This window comes from Mirounga angustirostris, unplaced genomic scaffold, assembly GCF_029215605.1.
Source record: "Mirounga angustirostris isolate CCGP_5_RB_7025 unplaced genomic scaffold, mMirAng1.0.hap1 SCAF_12, whole genome shotgun sequence".
In the NCBI taxonomy this organism is placed as follows: Eukaryota; Metazoa; Chordata; class Mammalia; order Carnivora; family Phocidae; genus Mirounga; species Mirounga angustirostris.
In genome coordinates this window covers 95,957,032-95,979,087 of record NW_026991720.1, presented here as the reverse complement: position 1 = coordinate 95,979,087, position 22,056 = coordinate 95,957,032, and the positions used below count along the sequence as shown (strand labels likewise).

Sequence of the window (22,056 nt, the reverse complement as noted above, 5' to 3'; positions counted from 1 at the left end):
GAGAGGAGGAGGAAGGGGGAGAGGTGACATATACCGCAGGTGTGATGAGAACTGAACAGCTGCTGTCAGTCTGCCAATTTCTCTAACGATGGCCTTCACACAGGTCTAAGACAATCTGTGCAACTAGGTCAAGTTTTATAGCAAAAGCAGATTTAGAAAATAGACATTTTATAAAAAGATTTTATGCTCTGAGGGATGTCCTCAGAGATGTCTGCTTTCTATGTGAACAACTGGGACCCCACCAGCCATTTTCCTGCCTCGTGTAAATGAGAAAAGGTGTGGCTAGACAAAACCCTCTATCAACCCAATATTTCAATGTATTTTCTCTGTTCTGATGTCTTAGCTCTTGGTAACCACATACTGTGGGCAAGTCTAGGACTTAAGAAGGGCTGGAGGTAAACGGCAAGCTCAGTGAACAGAAGATGCCCATGTGTCCAGTACTTGCTCTCAGGCCAGTAGGACCAGTCGGGCCACTGTCCCCATACAGCTGGGAGAGCATGGTTGGGTCAACCAGTCCAAGCAAATGATTCACCAGTGCTGCAAATGCAAGAGGCACTCTGACATGGGAGAAATCTATGTGGGCTGGGGTAGAAAGTGGGAGGTGAGGTGTGCGTTGAGCCTGGGAAGGCTTTGTGTGAGTGGAGGCCAGGAGAGATAGAGAACAACAAGAACGAGGAAGAAATACACAGGGAACAGCAAGCCGACTAGTGCAGAGTGGGGTCTGGGGAGGGCCGAAGGGAAGCTCACTGGGGGCCTTACTGGGCTGTAACAGCCAGGCAGAGACACTGGGACTTGCCACCTGAGGCCGGCAGTGGTCATTCCATGCCAGGAAATGCCCAGTGGTCCCACAGAGGCTCCTCAGGCCAAGTACACTGGGGAGAAGAGGGTGGCTGAGGTGGTGGACCTCGCTCTCTCTCTGTGGTTTTGATTGGTTTCTCTGTAATATTTTACACAAAGAAATGGTTTTGAGCCTAAAAAAAAAAAAAACTTTGAAAAGCCTTTTCTATAAGTAATAAGGAGTTTGTTTTGTGGGTAAGGAAGTGACCTGGTGAAAATAATATTTCAAGAAGACTAGTTTGGCAGCATGAAGGTAAATAGGTGGGAAGGCTTAGAAATAGAGTTTGGAAAAATCACAGAACCATGTTGCGGGAAACCGAGATTGAAGGAACAGGGCTGCAATTCTACAGGAAGTTGGACACACTTCCCTGACAGCATGTAACCGAGCTCAGGAGCTGGCCTCCGGGGGGTGGTCCTCAGTAAAGCATCTACATGGAGGTAGGCCAGAGACTATCCCAATGGGGATCACCTGAAGGAACATTCAGCATGGAAGTTACAGGAAAGCCTGTTATGAGAACCCACTTTGCACAGGTATTGAAGTAAGGCCAAGTTTTTTGTAGTCTTTAAAAAGTGATGGAATATATGTTATAGATGTAGATATAAAATGGAATATTATTTTATATTTATATTACATATATATTACATATATACATATATACATATATATATGTATATATATAATGGAATATATATATATAATGGAATATATATATATATATATAATGGAATATTATATATTCCATATATATATATATATATATATATATAATGGAATATTATTCAACCACAAAAAGGAATGAAGTACGGAAATACTACAGCATGGACAAATTTGAAATAGTAGGCTAAATGAAGGAAACCAGACCCAAAAGGCCACATATTACAGGACTCTTTTTACATGAAATACCCAGAATAGGTAAATCCACAGGGTCAGAATGCAGATTGATGGTTGTCAGGGCTGGGGAGGGCGGAGTGGGAGGAAGCTGCCTAATGAGTAATGAGCTTCCTTTTGGGGTGAGGACAATGTTTTGGAACCAGCTAGAGGTGGTGGAGACACAACACTGTGAATGTACCAAACCCCACTGCATTGTTCACTTTAAAACGGTTAATGTTACGCTATGTCATTCGCCTCAGTATAAATTTCTTTAAAAAACAGTGAACTGTGTGTGCGCTGGCCTGCGAGCTCACCTCCCCGGTACTCCGTGTTATTCCGCCAGTCGTTGAGGTCGATTTCCGCCGTGCCAGCTATCACCAGCTCCAGCTCCCTGGCATCGAACACGGAGACAAGCCTCGAGTCTACGACCTGAAATACAGATTAGGCTTCAGGTCCAACCACATCGAAGTTATATTCCTTATTATTACTTCTGTGGTTTTACACTGGGAGACTGACCATCATTTCCAACTTTTTTTTTTAACCAATGTGCTATCATGTTTAAGTTCAAAATCGTGACTTAAACATTCTGAAACACAACCCATTGATGAGCTGGGAACTCAAAAAAGGCCCCAGGGTTTTCACTACCTCTGATACTCCCTCTCAAAATGATGTTATGAGCAAATCTGACTTGACTTTCTCTGTCATATTGAAGTTTCCAAGTATCATTGCATTTTAAAGGCAAAAGGTCCAAACACTTTAAAGTGACTTGAGAGCTTTTACTATTATCATTTCACTTAAAAGGTATCCTCTCTTCCATGACTTATTTCCTAGAAATGGGCATTCTGTGTTAAAACAACTGTATTTCCCTTCCTTCCTCCCCTCAGTTCCTTCCTCCCTCCTTCAAAGATCTGGAAAGACCTCCTTTGCTAGGGCTCTGAGCTCTGACTTTATGCTTTGTTGCCAAATACATCAGGCACAACGGAACAGCTCCTCTGATCAGACTAGTGGTGGATGAGCCAGTGAGCCATGTTGTTCTCCATTACGGGCAGGGAAAGAAAACCTTCCAAGACCCAAGCCCTGAGAAAACATTTACAGTGTCTTGTTTCTAACTGCAAAAGGTTAAGGATGTCAACATTTGGTACACAGGAAGCTGGCAACTGTCCCTGTCCTCTTGATTTACCACCTTAGTATGGATTATGTGGCACAACGTGACACTGTAACAAAAGAGAAATCTAGCAAGAGTGGACAATGTCCTCCAACACCTTCACTTCACTGATTTTTGTTTCACTAAATGAGAGGAAACACAGCATGCACGTATCTTGACAGGAGATACTGAATGTTGTCATATCACACCTGGGCCACAGTAACACCATTTTTGTGAGAGCATTTTTCACCTACCACCAGAGTTAGGTTTCCCAGAGAACTTTGACCCTTCCTTCATCTGTCCCAAGTGTGTCCAAGTTTGCAGTGTGGTGACTGGAGCTGAGCCCTTTGCCTGCCTTGGTTCTTCTTCTCCTTTCCTCCCCGCATCCCCCCCCCCCCACAAGCTGTGTTGGTAATAAGGGCCCTGACTGCGGCCTGCCTTCCTCAGCCGGGCCTGGGTCTCACCTCATAGAAGCCCCGTACCAGGGCCTCAGTCTGCTGTACCACACCGCGTTCCACCCGCCACTTCACCATCCTCTCGATGTATTCCTTCTTGTTCTTCTCAGTCACCTGGGTGTTGGCTCCTCCAGACTTTAATTCCCTTTCTGTTACCTTGTGGGGAAACAGAAAGATTGTGATGCTTGCCAAGTCAGCTGATCTTGCAGTGACACATATCACTTCTAGGAGGATGAACTATTTACAAAAAGTCTCCTTCACTTGGGTTCAGCATTATTACCTCCTTCATTCTTTTTCCTTTCCTGGAAGTTACTAAAAAAGCTCTGGTTCTTCTCAGATGATGGTTATGCACCTCAGAAAAACTGCATTCTTAGTTTGTTTTATAAAGAGGAAACATATTTCCTTAACTCAAGAGGCATAATGGAAATAAAAGAAAAATGCCCCTTGTTGTCCCAGGGGAACAGATGGACCAGAAGGTCTTTATACTCAATTCCCCCAAATCCCAATTAGATCACATTCTCAAAAGCCACGAGCCTCCCCACCCAGAGCAGGTCATTGACAGGAAATAGCAGAGGGTGGGAAGATGGTTTTTACAGCTGGTATAATGTTGGTCAACTGACCAATGAGACTGACCTTGAGAAAGGAAACAGAGAATGATCTTGCCACTTAGTATGGTGGTGCTTGTTTGTTAGGACAAATGAATCATTAAAAGTTATGATCTGTGACCTATGTTTTGAAAGGCAAGAGGGTGGATAACATGTTAGACATTTTTATCAGAAAGTGTTGGTGTTTGAAGGGGATGTCACTTAAGGGGCTCACCTCACTGCTCAAATCTGTAAGACAAATGAGGCATAACGGTATTTAGCCATTGGTTTAAGAAATGTAGATGTAAGAAATGTATATTTGGCATTCATTGACTTAGGGACCTAGACAAACAGGCCACAGAAGTCTGATGGTTATTTTTTTCTGCTATCACTTAGGTGACTAGTGCTAATTATAAAATGCAAGACTGTTGAATCACAGATCTGTACCTCTGAAACAAATAATATAATATATGTTAAAAAAAAAAAAAGAAGAAGAGAGCAGGAAGGGAAGAATGAAGGGGGGGAATTGGAGGGAGAGACGAACCATGAGAGACGATGGGCTCTGAGAAACAAACTGAGGGTTCTAGAGGGGAGGGCGGTGGGAGGATGGGTTAGCCTGGTGCTGGGTATTAAAGAGGGCACGTTCTGCATGGAGCACTGGGTGTTATGTACAAACAATGAATCATGGAACACTGCATCAAAAACTAATGATGTCGGGGCGCCTGGGTGGCTCAGGTGGTTAAGCGACTGCCTTCGGCTCAGGTCATGATCCTGGAGTCCCTGGATCGAGTCCCGCATCGGACTCCCTGCTCAGCAGGGAGTCTGCTTCTCCCTCTGCTTCTCCCCCCTCTTATGCTCTCTCTCTCTGTCTCATTCTCTCTCTCAAATAAATAAATAAAATCTTAAAAAAACCCCAAAAAACCAAAACCAAAAACAAAACTAATGATGTCATGTATGGTGATTAACATAACAATAAAAATTAAAAAAAATACTGGCTAATTCTAACATCCTAATTGCCACTCAATATCCACATTCCTTGGAACCTCTGATTTTCAGCTGTCCAGTTAAAGACTAATTCCTAACTTCACTTGCAACTAGGTGTGCCATGTAACTACATTCTGGCCAGTAAGGTGTAAGCAGGAATGTTGTATGGCACTTTCAGGAACCTCCTTAAAGGGAGGGGCTGTTGTTCCTTTGTCCAGCTGCTTCAGGCACGAACATGATGGTTGGGCCATGAGTGCAGGTGTCCACGGTAGGCACTGCAGCCGTGGGCTGTCTGCCTCTACACTTTGATTTGAGAGAAAAATAAACTGTTAGTTTCAGCAGGGTCGTTTTGGATTTCTTCACAGGCAGCTGACCCTAACCCTAACTAACACATGTAGTAGGAAAAGCCTATGATGTCTTTGACCTGCATCTATGTGTCTGTTGTATTATATTTCTAATCCAGGTGGAATTTATTGTGGTGTAATGAGTTAGGTTAAGAATCTAACTTAAAAAATTTTAAGATGGCTACTCCATTGTCTTAAACTTGCTAGATGATTGTGTTTATTTTACAAATTTACCCTCTACTACGAGGCAAATGTAAAGAATGGGCTAAAAGAAGTCACACACAAGGGAATAGTGTATTTCGTACTTTCACCTAGTACATGGTAAGACAGTTAAGTGAATTGTATGTTCTTTTTTTTTTTTTTTAAGATTTTATTTATTTGACAGAGAGAGGCAGTGAAAGAGGGAACACAAGCAGGGGGAGTGTGAGAGGGAGAAGCAGGCTTCCCGCCGAGCAGGGAGCCCGATGCGGGGCTCGATCCCAGGACCCTGAGATCATGACCTGAGCCGAAGGCAGACGCTTAACGACTGAGCCACCCAGGCGCCCTGAATTGTATGTTCTTTTTGGGTTTTTTTTTGAAGATTTTATTTTGAGGTATTCTCTACACCCAACACGGGGCTCGAACTTACAACTCCAAGATCAAGAGTCACACACTCCACCGTGTGACTCTTGGGGCCCAACAAATCATACATTCTTGAACATATTTAAATGTGCTCTCTATAGTTGTAAAAAGAAATTTTTTCTCAAATATGGAAGAGGGTATTCTTTTTTTTTTTTAAAGATTTTATTTATTTATTTGAGAGAGAGAGAATGAGAGAGAGCACACGAGAGCAGGGAGGGTCAGAGGGAGAAGCAGACTCCCCGCCGAGCAGGGAGCCCGATGCGGGACTCGATCCCAGGACTCCAGGATCATGACCTGAGCCAAAGGCTGTCGCTTAACCAACTGAGCCACCCAGGTGCCCTGGAAGAGGGTATTCTTGAGGTATGTTTACACAAAGGAAATTCAACAGAATGTTGACATTTTCCAGGACCTGTCCAAAATCCTTGACTATGGTATGGGTGCTGCAAAGTTCAGTGGGTGCCTCTCACACACAGACTCAGCATGCTGTTCACATTTGTGCCTACACTTATGCTTATAGGGACTTATAAAGCCTACCAACTCAATTCCCACAATGACCCATTACAAATTACCACGTGTCAGAGACTTTTGAAATCTCTTCTTGTAAATGACTTAGGCTATGGTTAACCTGATAAAACTGTAACCCAGAACATTCAAAGATATATAAATACTGGTTAAAAAAATGAGAAGCTTTATCTTATTAAATAATACTTATATACATGCATTTTGGAAGAGCAAATATCTAGACTCTAGTGATAAAAAGAAGTATTTTTGTAGTTGCACAGATCACAGAAATACCTTCCAAATGTATTTCACACTTCACAAAAGTGTTTTCTAATCCGTTATCACTTTGATTTTCAAAACCTCTATAAAGTAGATCCATGTCATGAAAAGGAAAAGAAGGAAGAAGACACGGGCAGCTTTATTGAAGGAAGTAGTCCTCAATGAATTATATTTTAAATGAATGAGATTCTTTGTTTTCTAGATTAAAAACAAAATCCCATTGCTTTTTGATCTAGCAATCCCACTTATGGATATATATCCAAAAGAACTGAAAGCAAGGGCTTGAACAGATAAATGTACACCTACATACACAGCAGCATTATTTACAATAGCCAAAATGTGGAAGCAACCAAAGAGTTCATCAACAGATCAATGGGTAAATAAAATATGCTATATATACATACGGTGGAATACTATTCAGCCCTAAAAAATAAGGAAAGCCTATCACATGCTATAATGTAGGTAAACCTTGAGGACAATGAGTTAAGTGAAATAAGCCGGTCACAGAAAGACAAATACTCTATGACTCCACTTATGTGAGGTGTTTACAGCAGCCAAATTCACAGAAAGAGAAAATAGAATGGGTGTTGCCAGGGACTGGGGAGAAGGAAAAATGAGGAATTATTGTTTAATGGCTATAGTTTCAGTTTTGCAAAATGAACAAGTCCTAGAGATTGATTGTATAACAGTGTGAATATACTTCACAATATTGAACTGTAGACCTAAAAATAGTTAAGGTGGTAAATTTTGTGTTATGTGAATTTTCCACAGTAAAAAACAAATGCTCTTTTCCAAGCCCCACATCTCACAAACCTGTCCAAAAACTTCTTCGTTAACAGTGAAAGTGAGGTCTAGGATATCTGTGATATTGTTGTCCTTCATCCATTGCAAACTCTGGTGGAACTCCTCATCCAAATATTCCAGGTCACTCAAATCACAGGGCCTGGATGCATTCCAAGGGCAAAAAGTAAACAGTTTGTTAAACAAACGGATGCCCAGACCTGGCTAAAACAATATAGACCGATTCTAACAATTTGATACTCTTGAATATATGGATGAATCTTTTTAGTTCATTCAATGCTTTTTTTTTTTAAATGACAACAATAAATATGGGGCAATTATTGACTCATGGATTCTTGATGGCAATTGGAGAAAAGTTTTAAAAAATATTTTAAAACAACTAAGTTTTAGACAGATTAATTCTACTTAGTGTAATGCAAAGTTTGTAATATTACTCTAATTATTTATATAAACTGATTCATATCCATTATATGAAGTTATAATAGTCTTCTCCTATGCTTACAGAAAAACTCTAAATACCTTTTTATTGTACTAAGAGGTTTATGTGACATCTAAGCACTCAGAAAAGTCAACAAACAGGAATGGTTAGGGCAAAACAGGGATAGAGAGTCCGAGGTACCAGGGAGGCCAGCACCTCGTGCCCTGCAGGCAGGGCTGGGGGTACCACGGCCTGCAATAATACACTTACAGTCTCAGGAGGGCCTTATAGAAGGGCCTTGTGAAGAAGGCGTCAAGAAGGTACTGATGGATCAAAGCCAGGCCTAGGATACGCCCACTAAACCTGAACCTGAAACACAGACAAGGCAGAAAAATGTAAGGGCAGGTGGAAATCTACATTGTTAAAATTTTTCATTTTAATTTGTATTTAATGTGTTTCTTGATAGTACTCATTGTAAGCTGTTTAAGGAATTTGCCAGTCGATGACACAAGGGAGGTACCTATTTTCCTCCTTCTTATTCTTTACCACAAACAATGCCTATGTGCGTGGTATGTATTAAAGGAACCCTCCTCTCCCCCAAGTACTAGAAGAGAGTCATTATGCTGGAATCTTCTTCTCAGAACTGACAGTATAAGGACCCAAGGGAAGAAATGCACTGGTAAAGGGGAAGTCTGGAACCCTAGATAAGCAGTCCACGTTGAACCTGAGGAGGACCTGAACCCAAGGACATAGAAAGCTTTCTGGACCATGTGTCCTTATCTATTCCAGTATTCCAGAGATACCACCTGAAGGTCTAATGTGTGCTTAATACATGCCAGGGGTTGAGGACTTGAGTATGAGTTATATATGGCAGTTGTGCTCACAGTCAGTAGGAAGGACTACACGGAATCACATTGTGGTAAGCATAAGCTGAGCCTACATTGCTATTTGATATTGCTAGCCACACACAAACAAAGAACAGGTCTCTGCTGGGAAGAATTGGTCCTGTAGATCTGGCTACCTCCAGATATAAGGGCCTTTAATGATTTAAAACCTTATTGGGGCAATACAAATGTAGTGATCCGAAGGGGTACATGCACCCCGATGTTTATAGCAGCAATGTCCACAATAGCCAAACTATGGAAAGAGCCAAGATGTCCAACAACAGATGAATGGATAAAGAAGATGTGGTATATATACACAATGGAATATTATGCAGCCATCAAAAGGAATGAGATCTTGCCATTTGCAATGACGTGGATGGAACTGGAGGGTGTTATGCTGAGCGAAATAAGTCAATCAGAGAAAGACTTGTATCATATGATCTCACTGATACGAGGAATTCTTAATCTCAGGAAACAAACTGGGGGTTGCTGGAGTGGTGGGGGTTGGGAGGGATGGGGTGGCTGGGTGATGGACATTGGGGAGGGTATGTGCTATGGTGAACGCTGTGAATTGTGTAAGACTGATGAATCACAGACCTATACCTCTGAAACAAATAATACATTATATGTCTAAAAAAAAAAAAAGATAGTAGGAAGGGAAAAATGAAGGGGGGGAATCGGGGGGGGAGACGAACCATGAGAGACTATGAACTCTGAGAAACAAACTGAGGGTTCTAGAGGAGAGGGGTGTGGGGGGATGGGTTAGCCTGGTGATGGATATTAAAGAGGGCACGTATTGAATGGAGCATTGGGTGTTATACGCAAACAATGAATCATGGAACACTGCATCAAAAACTAATGATGTCAGAGGATGGGTTAGCCTGGTGGTGGGTATTGAGGAGGGCACATTCTGCATGGAGCACTGGGTGTTATGCACAAACAATGAATCATGGAACACTTCATCTAAAACTAATGATGTAATGTATGGGGATTAACATAAGAATAAAAAAAAACTAATGATGTCATGTATGGTGATTAAAATAACAAAATAAAATTTAAAAAATAATAAAAAAATAAAACCTTATTGGGGCAAATCCTGGGATTTTTTTCCTAATATCCTGAAATTTTTGCTAATAACTTGCTTGGCTGATTGCTGAGTCTCCCTGGAGCTTGATCCCATTGTTGCCCTGCTCCTAAACCAGATGCTTGTCTGCTTTCTCTAGCACATTGTTTCCCTCACTGTATGGGCCTTGCTCATCTCTGGCTCCTACCTCTATAACAGGGGTCTCCCTCGTCTCTTTCCATCTAAGTATATTTTACCCTAACTGTAGACTTAGTTGTGACTTTTTTCAGATCCTCCCAGTTGGAATTTTCAACTAACCCATCTCCACTACCTTTCATGAGACTCTTTTCAGACTCAGAAGATTTCCTACTCTATAACTACTATAAAAATTGTTAAAGTGAATAGATCATCTGATCCCATAGAATGAGCATAATTATAAACAACACTTCAAATTGGCGTATTTCAAGTGGTCAGTTCTATTTGCAGGAAATAACATACAAATGTTATTGACTCTGAAAAGACTGGAGGTGAAGGGAATCTCAGCAAAGGTGCACTGTGGATGGGGAAGCTCATAGAATAATCAGACGTCTTAGAGTCCTTGAGGCCAGTGTGCCCCTCTAGTGCTTTGTCCCTCAGTGCTCTCTCCTGACCAGCTCAATAAATGACCAGTCCCCAACATGGTGACCACAATCCTGTATATATAAACACAGTTTGCTTCTACCCCAATACAGGCTTGCCCACTCTAACTGTACTCCAAGCATTACAGCTGATGCTTCTAGCATGATGGTGGGGTTGTGACCATCCAGAGGGAGATGTCTGGATGCCTGGCCAAGTACCCTCTTCACTTAGAGGTGGCCCCCGCAGGCCTAGTAAAGAGAAATTGTAATCTCAGCAGGCAGTAAGTATCCACAGATATGGAGTAGAAGAAAATATTACACAAGAATACAATTTTCAGCTCAATGTTAAAAAAATGGAATATTTCAGTGAATTGTAAATTTTCTAACAAAATATAAATCATTCATATCTATTCAGGAAGAAGCAGAAAACCTAAATAGACAAATAAGCTCAATATGAACTAGAAAACTATAAGGAAAAAGGACTATATACAAAATTGATGCTGGGACTGGATATATTTGTGTATATATATATATATATATATATATATATATATATATATATATATATATATATATATGTATTTAAAGACATATTCTTTCAAACCCTCCATGGATAGAAAGCCCCTCTGCTATTTATATAGTTCCAGAAATCAGAAAAGGATAGAAAACCTCTTAATTCATCATTATGAGCTACCATCACCACAAAATGGAATCTGGAAAAAAAGCAAAAGAAAGGAAACTAAAGACATTTCACTCATATATTTAAAAAATCATAATTTAAACACCAGAACCTACCAATCCACTCCCAGAACAATGCAAAGTGATTAAAGATATTTGATTTTAGGAAACTGAGGACAGTTTAATATTAGGTATTCTATTATTAAAATAAATTACGAAATCAAAAGACAAAAATCATATGGCTTTTGTTGTTGCTGGAAGCTGAAGTTACTTGATAGTATCTGCCATCAATTTCTGAGCAAAAAAAATCTTTGTAGTAAACCAGGAATAGAAGAATGTTTCCTTACCATAATGATGAATGTCTATCTCAGCACCTTATTTAACAGTAAAAATGCAGAAGGATGCTGGTTCCCACCACCCTTTACAATATGCCATGAGCTTCAATGACTGCAATTACTTATGAGTGAAAAATTGGAAACAGGTTGGAAATAACTTTCACTGGATGCCTATTGGGCCAACATGATACTCATGTTATCTCCCTGACCCTTGCAACAACTCTATTTTCACAATTATAGCTATCTTCATTGCACAAATTAAGAAACTGAAGGTCAATAATTAGCCCCAGGAAGTGATGTGGTGAAGACACCAGATCAGGCCTTTCCCTCTGTGTCCATTTGGAGAAGCCAAACAATGGAGAAGTTAATCCTCTGGGCTAGGGGCCAGGACGCCTGGTGTGTGATCACGTGTAAGGACTTAACTCCCTGTTCTCTGTTTCCTCTTCTGGAAAACTGAATTTTTAAAATGATATTATTATCTTATTTTATGTTGGCTTCCAACACCAACTTGTGCTAATTAGAAATATCTTGGTTCAAGTAAACTTCAACTAGCTTAAGCCAAGGGGGGGGATTCTTTATAAGTTCCTGGTGGTATCTCATGGAATCCAGGGTCAGGAATGCAGTTGGCTGCCAGGAAGATGAGGCACTTCAGTGACATCACTCTCCCTCATCCACCTTCTCTCCTTGACTTCTCTTTGTGCACATCTCTTCCTTTCTTCTCTCTTACTGTCAACGCTTCCTGTGGTTTTCATCCTAGAGAGACCAACTTGACTCTCTCTTCGTCCAAATTTCCAACGTGATTCCTTGCTTGTTCCGACTCAGGTTGGCTGCCCACCCTGGATCAATGGTAAGTGATCAGGAAAGAAAGGTCTGGGGAACAGTCTCAGGGTTTGGTGTCTTGTGCAGCACTGTGTACTGAGGATCACCACTGCCTACCTCGCAACAAGGGGCTGCGACCAGATGGAGTGCAGCAGAGGGCATGCTTTCTTGCACAGGAGACTTGCAATGCAGACCACCAATAGACAGTTGTTTGTTTTGAATGGGTAGACCATAAGATGGAATTTCTAAAGACAAAATTATACTGGTTTCACAGGCTGATGTGGGCCACTAGTGAGCCCTAGATATTTTTTTGTAGGTGTGCAAGCAATCTATGATAATATGGTTTGGCTTTACATAAACATAGACAGGATGGCTCATAGCCAGACCAATATATATATATATATATATATAGTATATATATAGCCAGATATATATATATATATATATATATATATATATAGTAAAATTTATTCCAGAGCAATGAACTATGATCTGGGATATGTACAATACAATTGTACAATTCAAATCCAAAAGAATAGCTTAGAAAGCACAGATTGAAATGGAAAACCTTTACCAGTTGAATAATTGCCATGGTGATAATTTCATTTATGAGAAAACATCTTCTAGTAATTGTGCACTACCTTTGTCTGTCTCACTTAGCTTAACAACTACTTGCTGGGAAATTGATTATACGTGTTGTTACAAATGTGTAGGAATTATGAAATGGAAAGAAATTATGCCTCTTCAGTCTCTGTATTGATAACTGAAGACATTATATACATAATTTAAGCAAAAAAAGTTTATGTTATGTTAAATTACTTGGCACAAAGAGTTCTTTTGAAAGATTTTATTTATTTACTTATGAGAGAGAGAGTGCACAAGTGGGAGTGTGCGGCAGGGTACAGGGCGAGGGAGAGGGACAAGCAGACTCTACGCTGAGCGTGGAGCCCAATGCAGGATCATGGCCTGAGCTGAAATCAAGAGTTGGACACTCAACTGAATGAGTCACCCAGGTACCCCACAAATAAAAAGTTTTAAGGACAAATAAAAGTAAGTCCCTATGGAAGTAGCAGACTGGGCCTTCTCTGCCTGTGGGTATTCATGTGTCACTTCAATATCCAGACCCCAGGGTCCTCGGTTGCAGAGCCCCCATGTGTGAACCTGCAGGACCCCCAACCCTCCTTCCTCATCAGGGGCCCCACAAGGAGTCCCAGCTGATACTGCAGGTCAGCCTGGCTCACAGGGTGTGGCACTGTTCCTCTTTTTCTGGGCTGCCATTTTTTTTTTTTAAGATTTTATTTATTTGACAGAGAGACACAGCGAGAGAGGGAACACAAGCAGGGGGAGTGGGAGAGGGAGAAGCAGGCTTCCCGCGGAGCAGGGAGCCCGATGCGGGGCTTGATCCCAGGACCCTGCGATCATGACCTGAGCCGAAGGCAGACGCTTAACCACTGAGCCACCCAGGCGCCCCTGGGCTGCCATTTTTGAGAGCATTCTGATAGCAGCACATCCCAGAGATGGTTCATGTGCTGCATGTTCTAGTGTGGTGCCATTGCCATCAATCCCCAGATCTGCTCTTTGGAGTGGATTGTGCTCATTTTTATTTTGCTGGTAGGGAACAGCTCCTCTGTGTTAACCTGCTCAGTTAGACGGACTTCACAGCAGAGTTGCTAGGGACCTGAGAGTTTACTAGGACTCCTTTTGAAGTTTACTCACTGTCCTTCAATCCCTAGGCTGGCAAAGTCATGGTGGCCCTAGGGAGCGGCTACCACCGCTCATTCACATCTCAACCTCAGGCTTGTGGGCCACTCTGGTTTGCTGTGCCACTCTTCTGCTTCTCTTGAACTGTGTTATTTCTGAGGACCTAGATTCCCTGCTCACCCTTGCTTTCTGTTGGCTCTCCTTTGTGAGCATATCAGACATGCCCACATGTGTTTAATGAGGGGCATCATTCAACTTCTCTTCAAAGGAGGGGCTTTAGGCCCCAGGTAAATCAGCAGATGCAAGTGCAGACAGCATGGAGGTGTCTGAGGACACAAGAAGGCTAGGCATGTCTCCTGAATGCATGTACCAGACATGCCAGCTACACCATGGCAGGTCCCTCTGGGAACCTTCCCCTGGTACTAGATGGTGGGTCTCAATCTTTTCTCCATTCCAGCCACCTGAAGGAAACAGCACTCTGACGGTCAGGAATGGGGCCTCCCTTCATCAGTAATCCTCAAGTCCAGAGAAGAGAGAGTTTCCCTCTGGCTCCACCTTGAGTATAATATGAAAACCCTCTAGGATATTCTGATACACCATCATCTTAAGATGTATTCCTGACTCTTTAAAAGTACATATGCCATTTTTTCCTATTTATTTACTGATCAGAGATTAATCCACAGAAATCCATTTGGACCCCAGACACCACTAAAATATGATCTGTATAGCAAAATACCAAGAACTCCACATTTAATAGAAAAAAAAAATCCCTTCTATTGAGAGTCAGTCAACTATGGGTTTCATCGTTAAGAAGACATGGTCTATTTTCCTTCAGGGGAAGAATGTGGATAGCTCACAATTACATTTCTCAACCTAACCCCATCAACCCTGTGATTTATAGAAATGATCCTTGGACTCTTAAGTTCTTTTCATATCCTTGGTTTTTCCATGTGTTACAAGTTTTTGTTTTTTGGTATCATCAACCCGTACCCTCCTGCCAAATAAAACAAAACAGAATTGGGTATTCTTTAGTGTAAAGAAAAAATATACACAGCATAGAAAGTATCGAATAAAAGTACATCAACTCTGTCACAGGAGGTTATGTCTTTGACCTTGATGGGTCTTTCCCCTGCCTCAGTTGGTGAGCACAGACACACTTGTGGGAGTGGGATCACCTTGCCACTCCTGCTTCTCTGTAGCTTCCTCTTTTCATACCACAGGACAGCACAGTCACCCTCACATATCTGCAAATACAGGTCTTCATCATCCGATTTAAGTAAACTTGCACAGTATTTCATTTCATAAATGTTGTTCACTTGGTTTGGCCGTTCCCATTCTGATGGAAACCTAAGGGGTTTTCATTTTCATCCATCTGCTCATAGGTATTGGGGAAAGCAGCATGCAGCCAGTTAACTCTGGGACCATCAGGGGACTTTTGAAATGGGCAGATGTCACTCTTCAAGCATCCTCCTCAACACCTCGCCAGATATCTGGAGGGTGAACTGCGGTTGCCTCTGATGATTGAAACTGCAGCTGCCACTTTGAGCTTTCATAAAGACGTGGAGGGAGATTATGGCAGGAGATATGAAAAGAACCGGTCATACTGGCAAGGATTTATCTCAGTTTCTATCTGGGTTTTGTACATTTTAGTGAGTTCAAAAGGCAATGGAGTTTCACACATTTCTAGCACATCTTCCCACGTGGTTTGAAAGCCCAACAAAGACTCGTCTCTCCCCTTGAGTGTATTACCATCTGTTGACTCATTATTTTTTGGGCGGTTTGCCAATAATCCAAAGGAGGCAATGTGGTAGGAAGGACAAAACTGAAAGTTCTGATGTCAGACTGCCTCAGTTTAACTCTTCTGACCTGTGGGGCTTTGGGCAAGCTGCTAAACATCCATGGTCCTCAGTTTACTCATCTGCAAAATGGGGGACATAATGCATAGGGCAACGGCTAAGACACTAAAAGACTTTGCCCAGGGACTAGTGGAGGTCAGTCCACCTGGGTGTTTAATAAAAACACCATCTGCAGACTGGCACGCCTGATCCGTCAGAACCCCAGGGATGCTGGACTGAGGGGGGAAAATGAATGTGGACTGAGCCAGGGGACTAGCATGCAGTTTGTTGCTGCTGCAGAACTACAAGCTTTTGCTGTGCTTACACACAACATTCATGCATCACAATGCCTGGCACAGGGAAGGGTCCCATCAAGATTTGTTGAATTGAATTAAATTAAAAATTTTCATCTGGTTTTATCCCAGTGGAGCACGACTATGCAAGCCTACTGAAAATTTCTGAAACATCATCTACCCTTTGATGCCCGTTTCCAGTATTGATAGTAGGTCCCCATTTAGGAAGACAGACAGAAAGACTGAACTGCAGAGGAAACTGGGTGATTGAGTCCACGTATGGAAAGATGTGGTGAATGTTTTACACCAAGAAGCCAACATAGCAGGCTTCTCCCTCCCTACCTCTCCCTCTTCAGTCTCTCCAGTGGAACTTTGCATGGGAACATGGTTTAGCAGGAGGTAGTATGTAATGATTTCACAGTGTATTTTTCGACTGATTCTTTAAACAAAAGCAGTTTGTGCAATGGCAAAAAATTCAGTCAGGAAGTTTGGGAGAGCAATTTCTTGTTCACAGGCTGGATTTATGGAAGGGAAAGCAGATGGCTTGACAAGTGAAGAAAATAACACCTAATGATACCCTGAAGGACATTTTGGATAGTGAATCAAAATACTCTTAAAAGGCTTCTAATTAATCCCTTTATATGAAAGTGATATAAAAATGGAATAAAACCCTCAGTGCAGTACCCAGGTAATATGCCAAGTCAAAAAGGTTCTTCTGTGGTGTATCTGGTAGTTTGATCCCCTGCCATTAAACTTGAGCCCCTAATAATTGTGTTAAGGTGTCTCTGGGTTTAGTGATCTTCTCAGTTTCTTCTTGACCTGTAAGCCTTCAGTCTCCCTCTGTGTGACTCTGGTTTCTGGATCTTTGGATGCAATACCACTCAGCATCAGCTTCAGCCTTGCAAGACTTAAGGCTGACCCTATCTCCTGGCCTTCCTGCTGAAAGGTGATCAGACAATATATTGAGAGGACAAGAGGCTGGACACTTGGTGATAATATGCTTGGCCCCTGCTGCCTTTGGTGAGGGGATGGGGGCTAAGGCAGATGTTCAAGCATTTGGCAGGAAATGACTATGACTGCACCCACCTGTGCACTGCCTATCACCTGCAGGCTGACAGCAGGTGGTTTGTGTCAGCTGAATTCTAGAAGGTTCTCTCTGAAGCAGCCATGCTTTCCATTCCTGCTACTTTGTGGATCATCCTAGGTCACTGCTCCCCTGGCAATTGATAGGTCTTTGCAGGGGTTAAGGTCCTTTGTGACTCTCAAAAGAACAGAGCTGGTTCCTCAACTGTAGCACTATAGAGTATTGCTGTTCTGTGTGCTTTAAGACATCTGACACTACGGGTGGCCTTTCCCCACTAGATGCCAGGACCAGTTGTGATATTAGCCCAACCTGTCTCCAGACATTGCTCAATGTCCCCTGGTGGGGGTGAGGGCAAAGCCACCCACTTGGGGGAAGAATATCCAAATAGGTGATTATAGTCCCCTTTCTAACTGGCACGTAGGTATCACATGCCTCTCCTGGGCCCTCCGTGGCAATGAAGGTCACCAACCTCAAGGCTTTGTGTTCCACTCTGCGATACCTGAGCAGTTTTTCACCACTCCTAGAATCTCTAAGTATACCTTCCTACTCCACCAAATATAATCTTATATTCCCACCAGAAACTTGGCCTCTAGGTTTCCCTTGGGGAAAAGACGGGAGGCAAGAAGGATGCCTCCCAAATGCACCAGACTGTGTCATCCTTTCGGAGGGGATGAGGTCTGATCTGAATTATGGAAAGGGGTGAGCCTCTAGGAGAATGAGGCATTATAAGTTGGGGGAATAGTGATATACAAGGTGGAAACACATACAGTTTGTTTGAATAACAGAGAAGGGAAAGTGGGACTGGACCCCAGACAGAGAAAAGGAAGAGGGTAGAACATGAGTTTGGAGAGACACCCAGGGGACAGAACATCAGGGCTTGGCAGTCCATAGTAAGGACTTTGGATTTTATCCAAAGTGTGATGGGAATCCCCTGGAGGTTTCACGTAGGGTCTATGAATGAACTGACTGATGCATTGAAATGATCACTCTGGATACTGCATGGAGGGAGGTGAGTGCGGCAAGAGTGGAAGCAGAGAGACCGGTTTAGAGGTTCCTGCAGTAATCCAGATGGGCGGTGATGGTAGCTTACACTAGGGTGGTGATAGTGGAGGCAACGAAGTCAGATTCAGGATGCATTTTCATGATAGAGCCGAAAGAACTTGCTGATGGATTGGATGGGAAATGTGAGAAAAAGAGAGGCACCAAAGACAGTCAATGGTCTTGGACCAGAGCAATTGTGTGGATGGTGGTGCCATTCAGCAGATGAGAAACACCAGAAGAGAAGGGTGCAGGAAAAACTTGAGAGTTCTCTTTCAGACATATTAAGTTTGTCATGCTTGTTAAATATCTGGGTAGAGCTGTTGAGCAGGCAGCTGTATCAATGAGTCAGTACTTCTGGGAACAGGGCCTGGCTGCAGATGTTAATGTGAGGGTTGGCAGGACGTAGATTGCATTCGAAGTTATGCAGATGGACAAGACTTCCCCAAAGAGGTATATGCAGATAGAGAGGAGGACCAAGGGCTGAGCATTTGTAACATTCACAGATCTAGAAGGTGAGGAGGGACAATAAACTAAACTGAGAAGGAATGGCAATGACGTTGGAGAGGAGCCAAGAGACCATGCTTCAGGATGGAGGCAAAGACCAACTGTGTCAGGTGCCTCCGAGATCAGGGAATAGGAGGTGTGAGAGTTGCCCAGTGGATCTGGCAACCTTGATGAGAGCTGTTTCCATGGGGGTGAAGGGGAGGAAAGCCTGGCTGGAGAGAAGGGGAGAAAAGGAAGTGGAGAACGTGGCACAGATAACTCTTTGTAAAAATGTGTCTCTAGGGGAATGGTAAATCAGAGTAGTAGGTGCAGGAGGGTGTGACACCAAAGGAGGCATGGGTTTGTTTCTCAAATGTGAGAGAAATTAAAGTGTATTCATGCATTTTCGATTTCAACAAATTTACTGATTGTCTACCATGCACCAGGTGTGTACAAAGATGCCAAAGGTAAACGTTCACTTTGAAGAGTTTAAAGGACACTAGGGGGAGAGATAATAACAATGCAACAATTCATTGCCATGTAAGATGTGCTGTAGAAAAGTACACAGGGTGTGTGAAAACACGACACTTGCTGATTTGGGAGGGATTAAATCTAGGCTGGGTTTCTGGAGGAGGTGATGACTGAGGTGAGCTTTGAAAAATGAGTAGAAATTAGATCACTTAAGACAGGGAAGGGCTTTCCAAGAAAATAAAATCACATGAGGAAAGAGGCAGGAAATAGAATGGCATGTGTTCATGATGACTAGAGCATAAAGAGTGAGGAGGGGCAAGATTAGGCTGAAGAAAGAGGAAGTGGGAGGTCCTGGAAGGTCTTATTTTCCATGCCAACCAGCTCAGTTTTTAAATCCTAGAGAATGAAGACCTATTGAAGGGTTTAAGCAAGGGAGGGATATACTTGGTTTGGCATTTAAGAAATCAGTCTGCAGTCATGTGAAGGATGGATTTGAGGAGGAGGGCAGATTGGAGGGTGTATTACAGTATGTCCAGGTCATTGTGAGAAAAATTCTGGAAGTAAAAATGTCAGGACATGGAGCTTTCTGTGAGCAGAAGGAGAAATGAAAGATGGCAGGAAGTGGCTCATGGAGAGATTAGATAGATGCTAACTTGGAGGAGGATCAAAATAAAGATATCTAGTAGGTATTTCGATAAAAGAGTTTGCAGCTCAACAGAGAGGTCAGGCTAAAAATATAGCTTTAGAATTCATATTGTAACATGGAGAGAGCTTTGTAAAACAGGGAACTTTGATTCTATTGTTATATTTTATATAGAATTATATCTATCTTTCCATCCATCCATCTATCCAACCATCCATAAAATATCATGGAAGGACTTGAGTCAAAAATATTTTTTTAAAGATTAATTAATTTATTTAAGAAAGAGAGAGAGTGGGGGCGGGGGAGGGAAGGGCAAAGGGAGAGGGAGAGTGGTCCCAAGCAGATGCCTTGATGAGCACAGAGCCCCATGCAGTGGGGCTCCATCTCACTCCCCTGAGATCACAGTCTGAGCTGAAACCAAGAGTGGGACATTTAACTAACTGTGCCACCCAGTGCCCCTCAAGTCAAAATATTAATAGTCTTTATTTCTGTGTGGAGATATTTCCTTATGTGAATTAAATTTCTTACAATGCATGCACATTACTGATGTTATAAAATCATATATGTTTATTTACATATAAAATGTGCAAGTAAATGTTTCCACTAAGATAAGGAGTGGTAATAGTTCACTGGGTCTGTTGATTAGGTGGTCTCTGCTGCTCATGGAAAGGGCAGTTTTGGTGATGAATACTGACATCAGATTCAGTAGAAGTGAATGAAGGAAAGGAGCCATAACCAGGGGGAGAAGGTAAAGTATAAAGATGGATGAGGGAGAGGAAACTCGCTGGAGCAAGGGCACAGAGGGGATGGGAGCAGATGGATCCAGAGCCTAAGGGGAAGGGTCTGTCTTGAACAGAAGGAGGGCGATGCTGGGAAGGTGTCAGCACTGGGCATTTGTAGTTGGGGTGTGAAATTGAGGTGCTTGACTCAGTGTTTTTACTTGAGTAGGATCTGAAGTCATCTCTCCAGAGTGATAGAGACTATTTGGCAGGGGCTTTCAGGATAGTGGAATGGAAGGTGCATCAGTCAAAGGACTGGTGAGCTTTGCTAAAGAACCTGCTGAGGTTAGAGAGTATGATTTAGGATCGTACCATCTCTCAGAATTCTTTCTTTTTCTTTGGTGCTAAAGGTACAGGAAATAGCTCTGGCACTGAATGTGGGAGAGTGCATTATGACATTGATCCACGGTGGCGTTTTGCCCATCAGATGGAGCGCAAGCATGGAGGCCTGGGGTGAAGGAAACCATGCCAGATGGGTAGGGGATGGTGAGTCTGAGGTGCAAATGAACTTGGTGAGCAGCTGTGGTAGGGGGAGGAGGTGGGAACACTGGATGTACAATGATTGATGGTGGGATTTTAAATTTTTCAATTTCAGATATGGCACGGTTCTGGGTGATAATGAGGCTGGGAGGGCCGTTGTGGAAAGCAGGTGGCCAGAGTGCAATGTAGGTCAAGGCCTCTGGGGTTAGGTAGATTAGTTCTATTCTCCATACCCACCTTTATTCAGATAACGTTTCAAGGAATGTGTAAAGAATCCCCTCCCTCACACCCCCAGAGTTGTTTAAATATTGCAGATGCAAGGCATGATTTTTATTTGGTTTTCATAGCTCCTTGTGTGAGGAAACAGTGTTGTAATTAGCTGAGAAAACTTGAATTTTTCTTCATCTGCCATGAAAGAGACTCTGCCAACACAAGATAATGACAGGATATTATCTTCTGATTGCTAATTAGCAACTGAAATGAGTGTCTAGCCCTGATGCCTGCCAAGAGCCTGCTATTAATATCAGCCCTGCAGGGGGCAAACGAGTAAGAACAGGGCTGCTTGGTCCTCAATATGGTGGCCAAATGAGTGACTCCTTTTTAGAGAAAGCTCATCTAGAAGTATACGATGCAAATTATCTGTGCCTTTTAGTGGGTTGAATGTTGGCCCCCAAAGAAGATATGTCTGTTTCCCAAACCCTGGAACCTGTAAATGGAAAAAAGGTCTTTGTGGATATGCTTAAGGATCTCAAGATGAAATCATCTTGGATTATTTACATGGGCCCTAAATTCACTGACAAATGGCCTTATTAGAGACAGAAGAGAAGACACAGAAACAGAGGGAAAGGCCACAAAAAGAAAGAAGGAGAGATTGGAGTGATGCAGCTACAAGCCAAGAAATTCTCAGAGCCCCCAGAAGCTGAATGAGGTAAGGAAGGATTCTCCTCTAGAGCCTTTAGAAGGAGCATGTCTTTGCCAACACCTTGATTTTGGGCTTCTGGCCTCCAGACT

General features: G+C 42.5%; 1 protein-coding gene across 1 annotated transcript in view; it reads right to left on the bottom strand.

The window, feature by feature from the left end:
• The window catches only part of HECW1 (HECT, C2 and WW domain containing E3 ubiquitin protein ligase 1), a 434,070-nt gene that overhangs the window by 7,610 nt on the left and 404,404 nt on the right, over positions 1-22,056 (bottom strand). Inside the window, exons 24-27 of the mRNA XM_045864939.2 lie at positions 8,110-8,208; positions 7,434-7,563; positions 3,317-3,463; positions 2,023-2,137 (exon numbers count right to left, since the gene is read on the bottom strand). Coding sequence (XP_045720895.1) covers positions 2,023-2,137; positions 3,317-3,463; positions 7,434-7,563; positions 8,110-8,208 — 491 coding nt within the window. The remainder of the gene's footprint in view (positions 1-2,022; positions 2,138-3,316; positions 3,464-7,433; positions 7,564-8,109; positions 8,209-22,056) is intronic.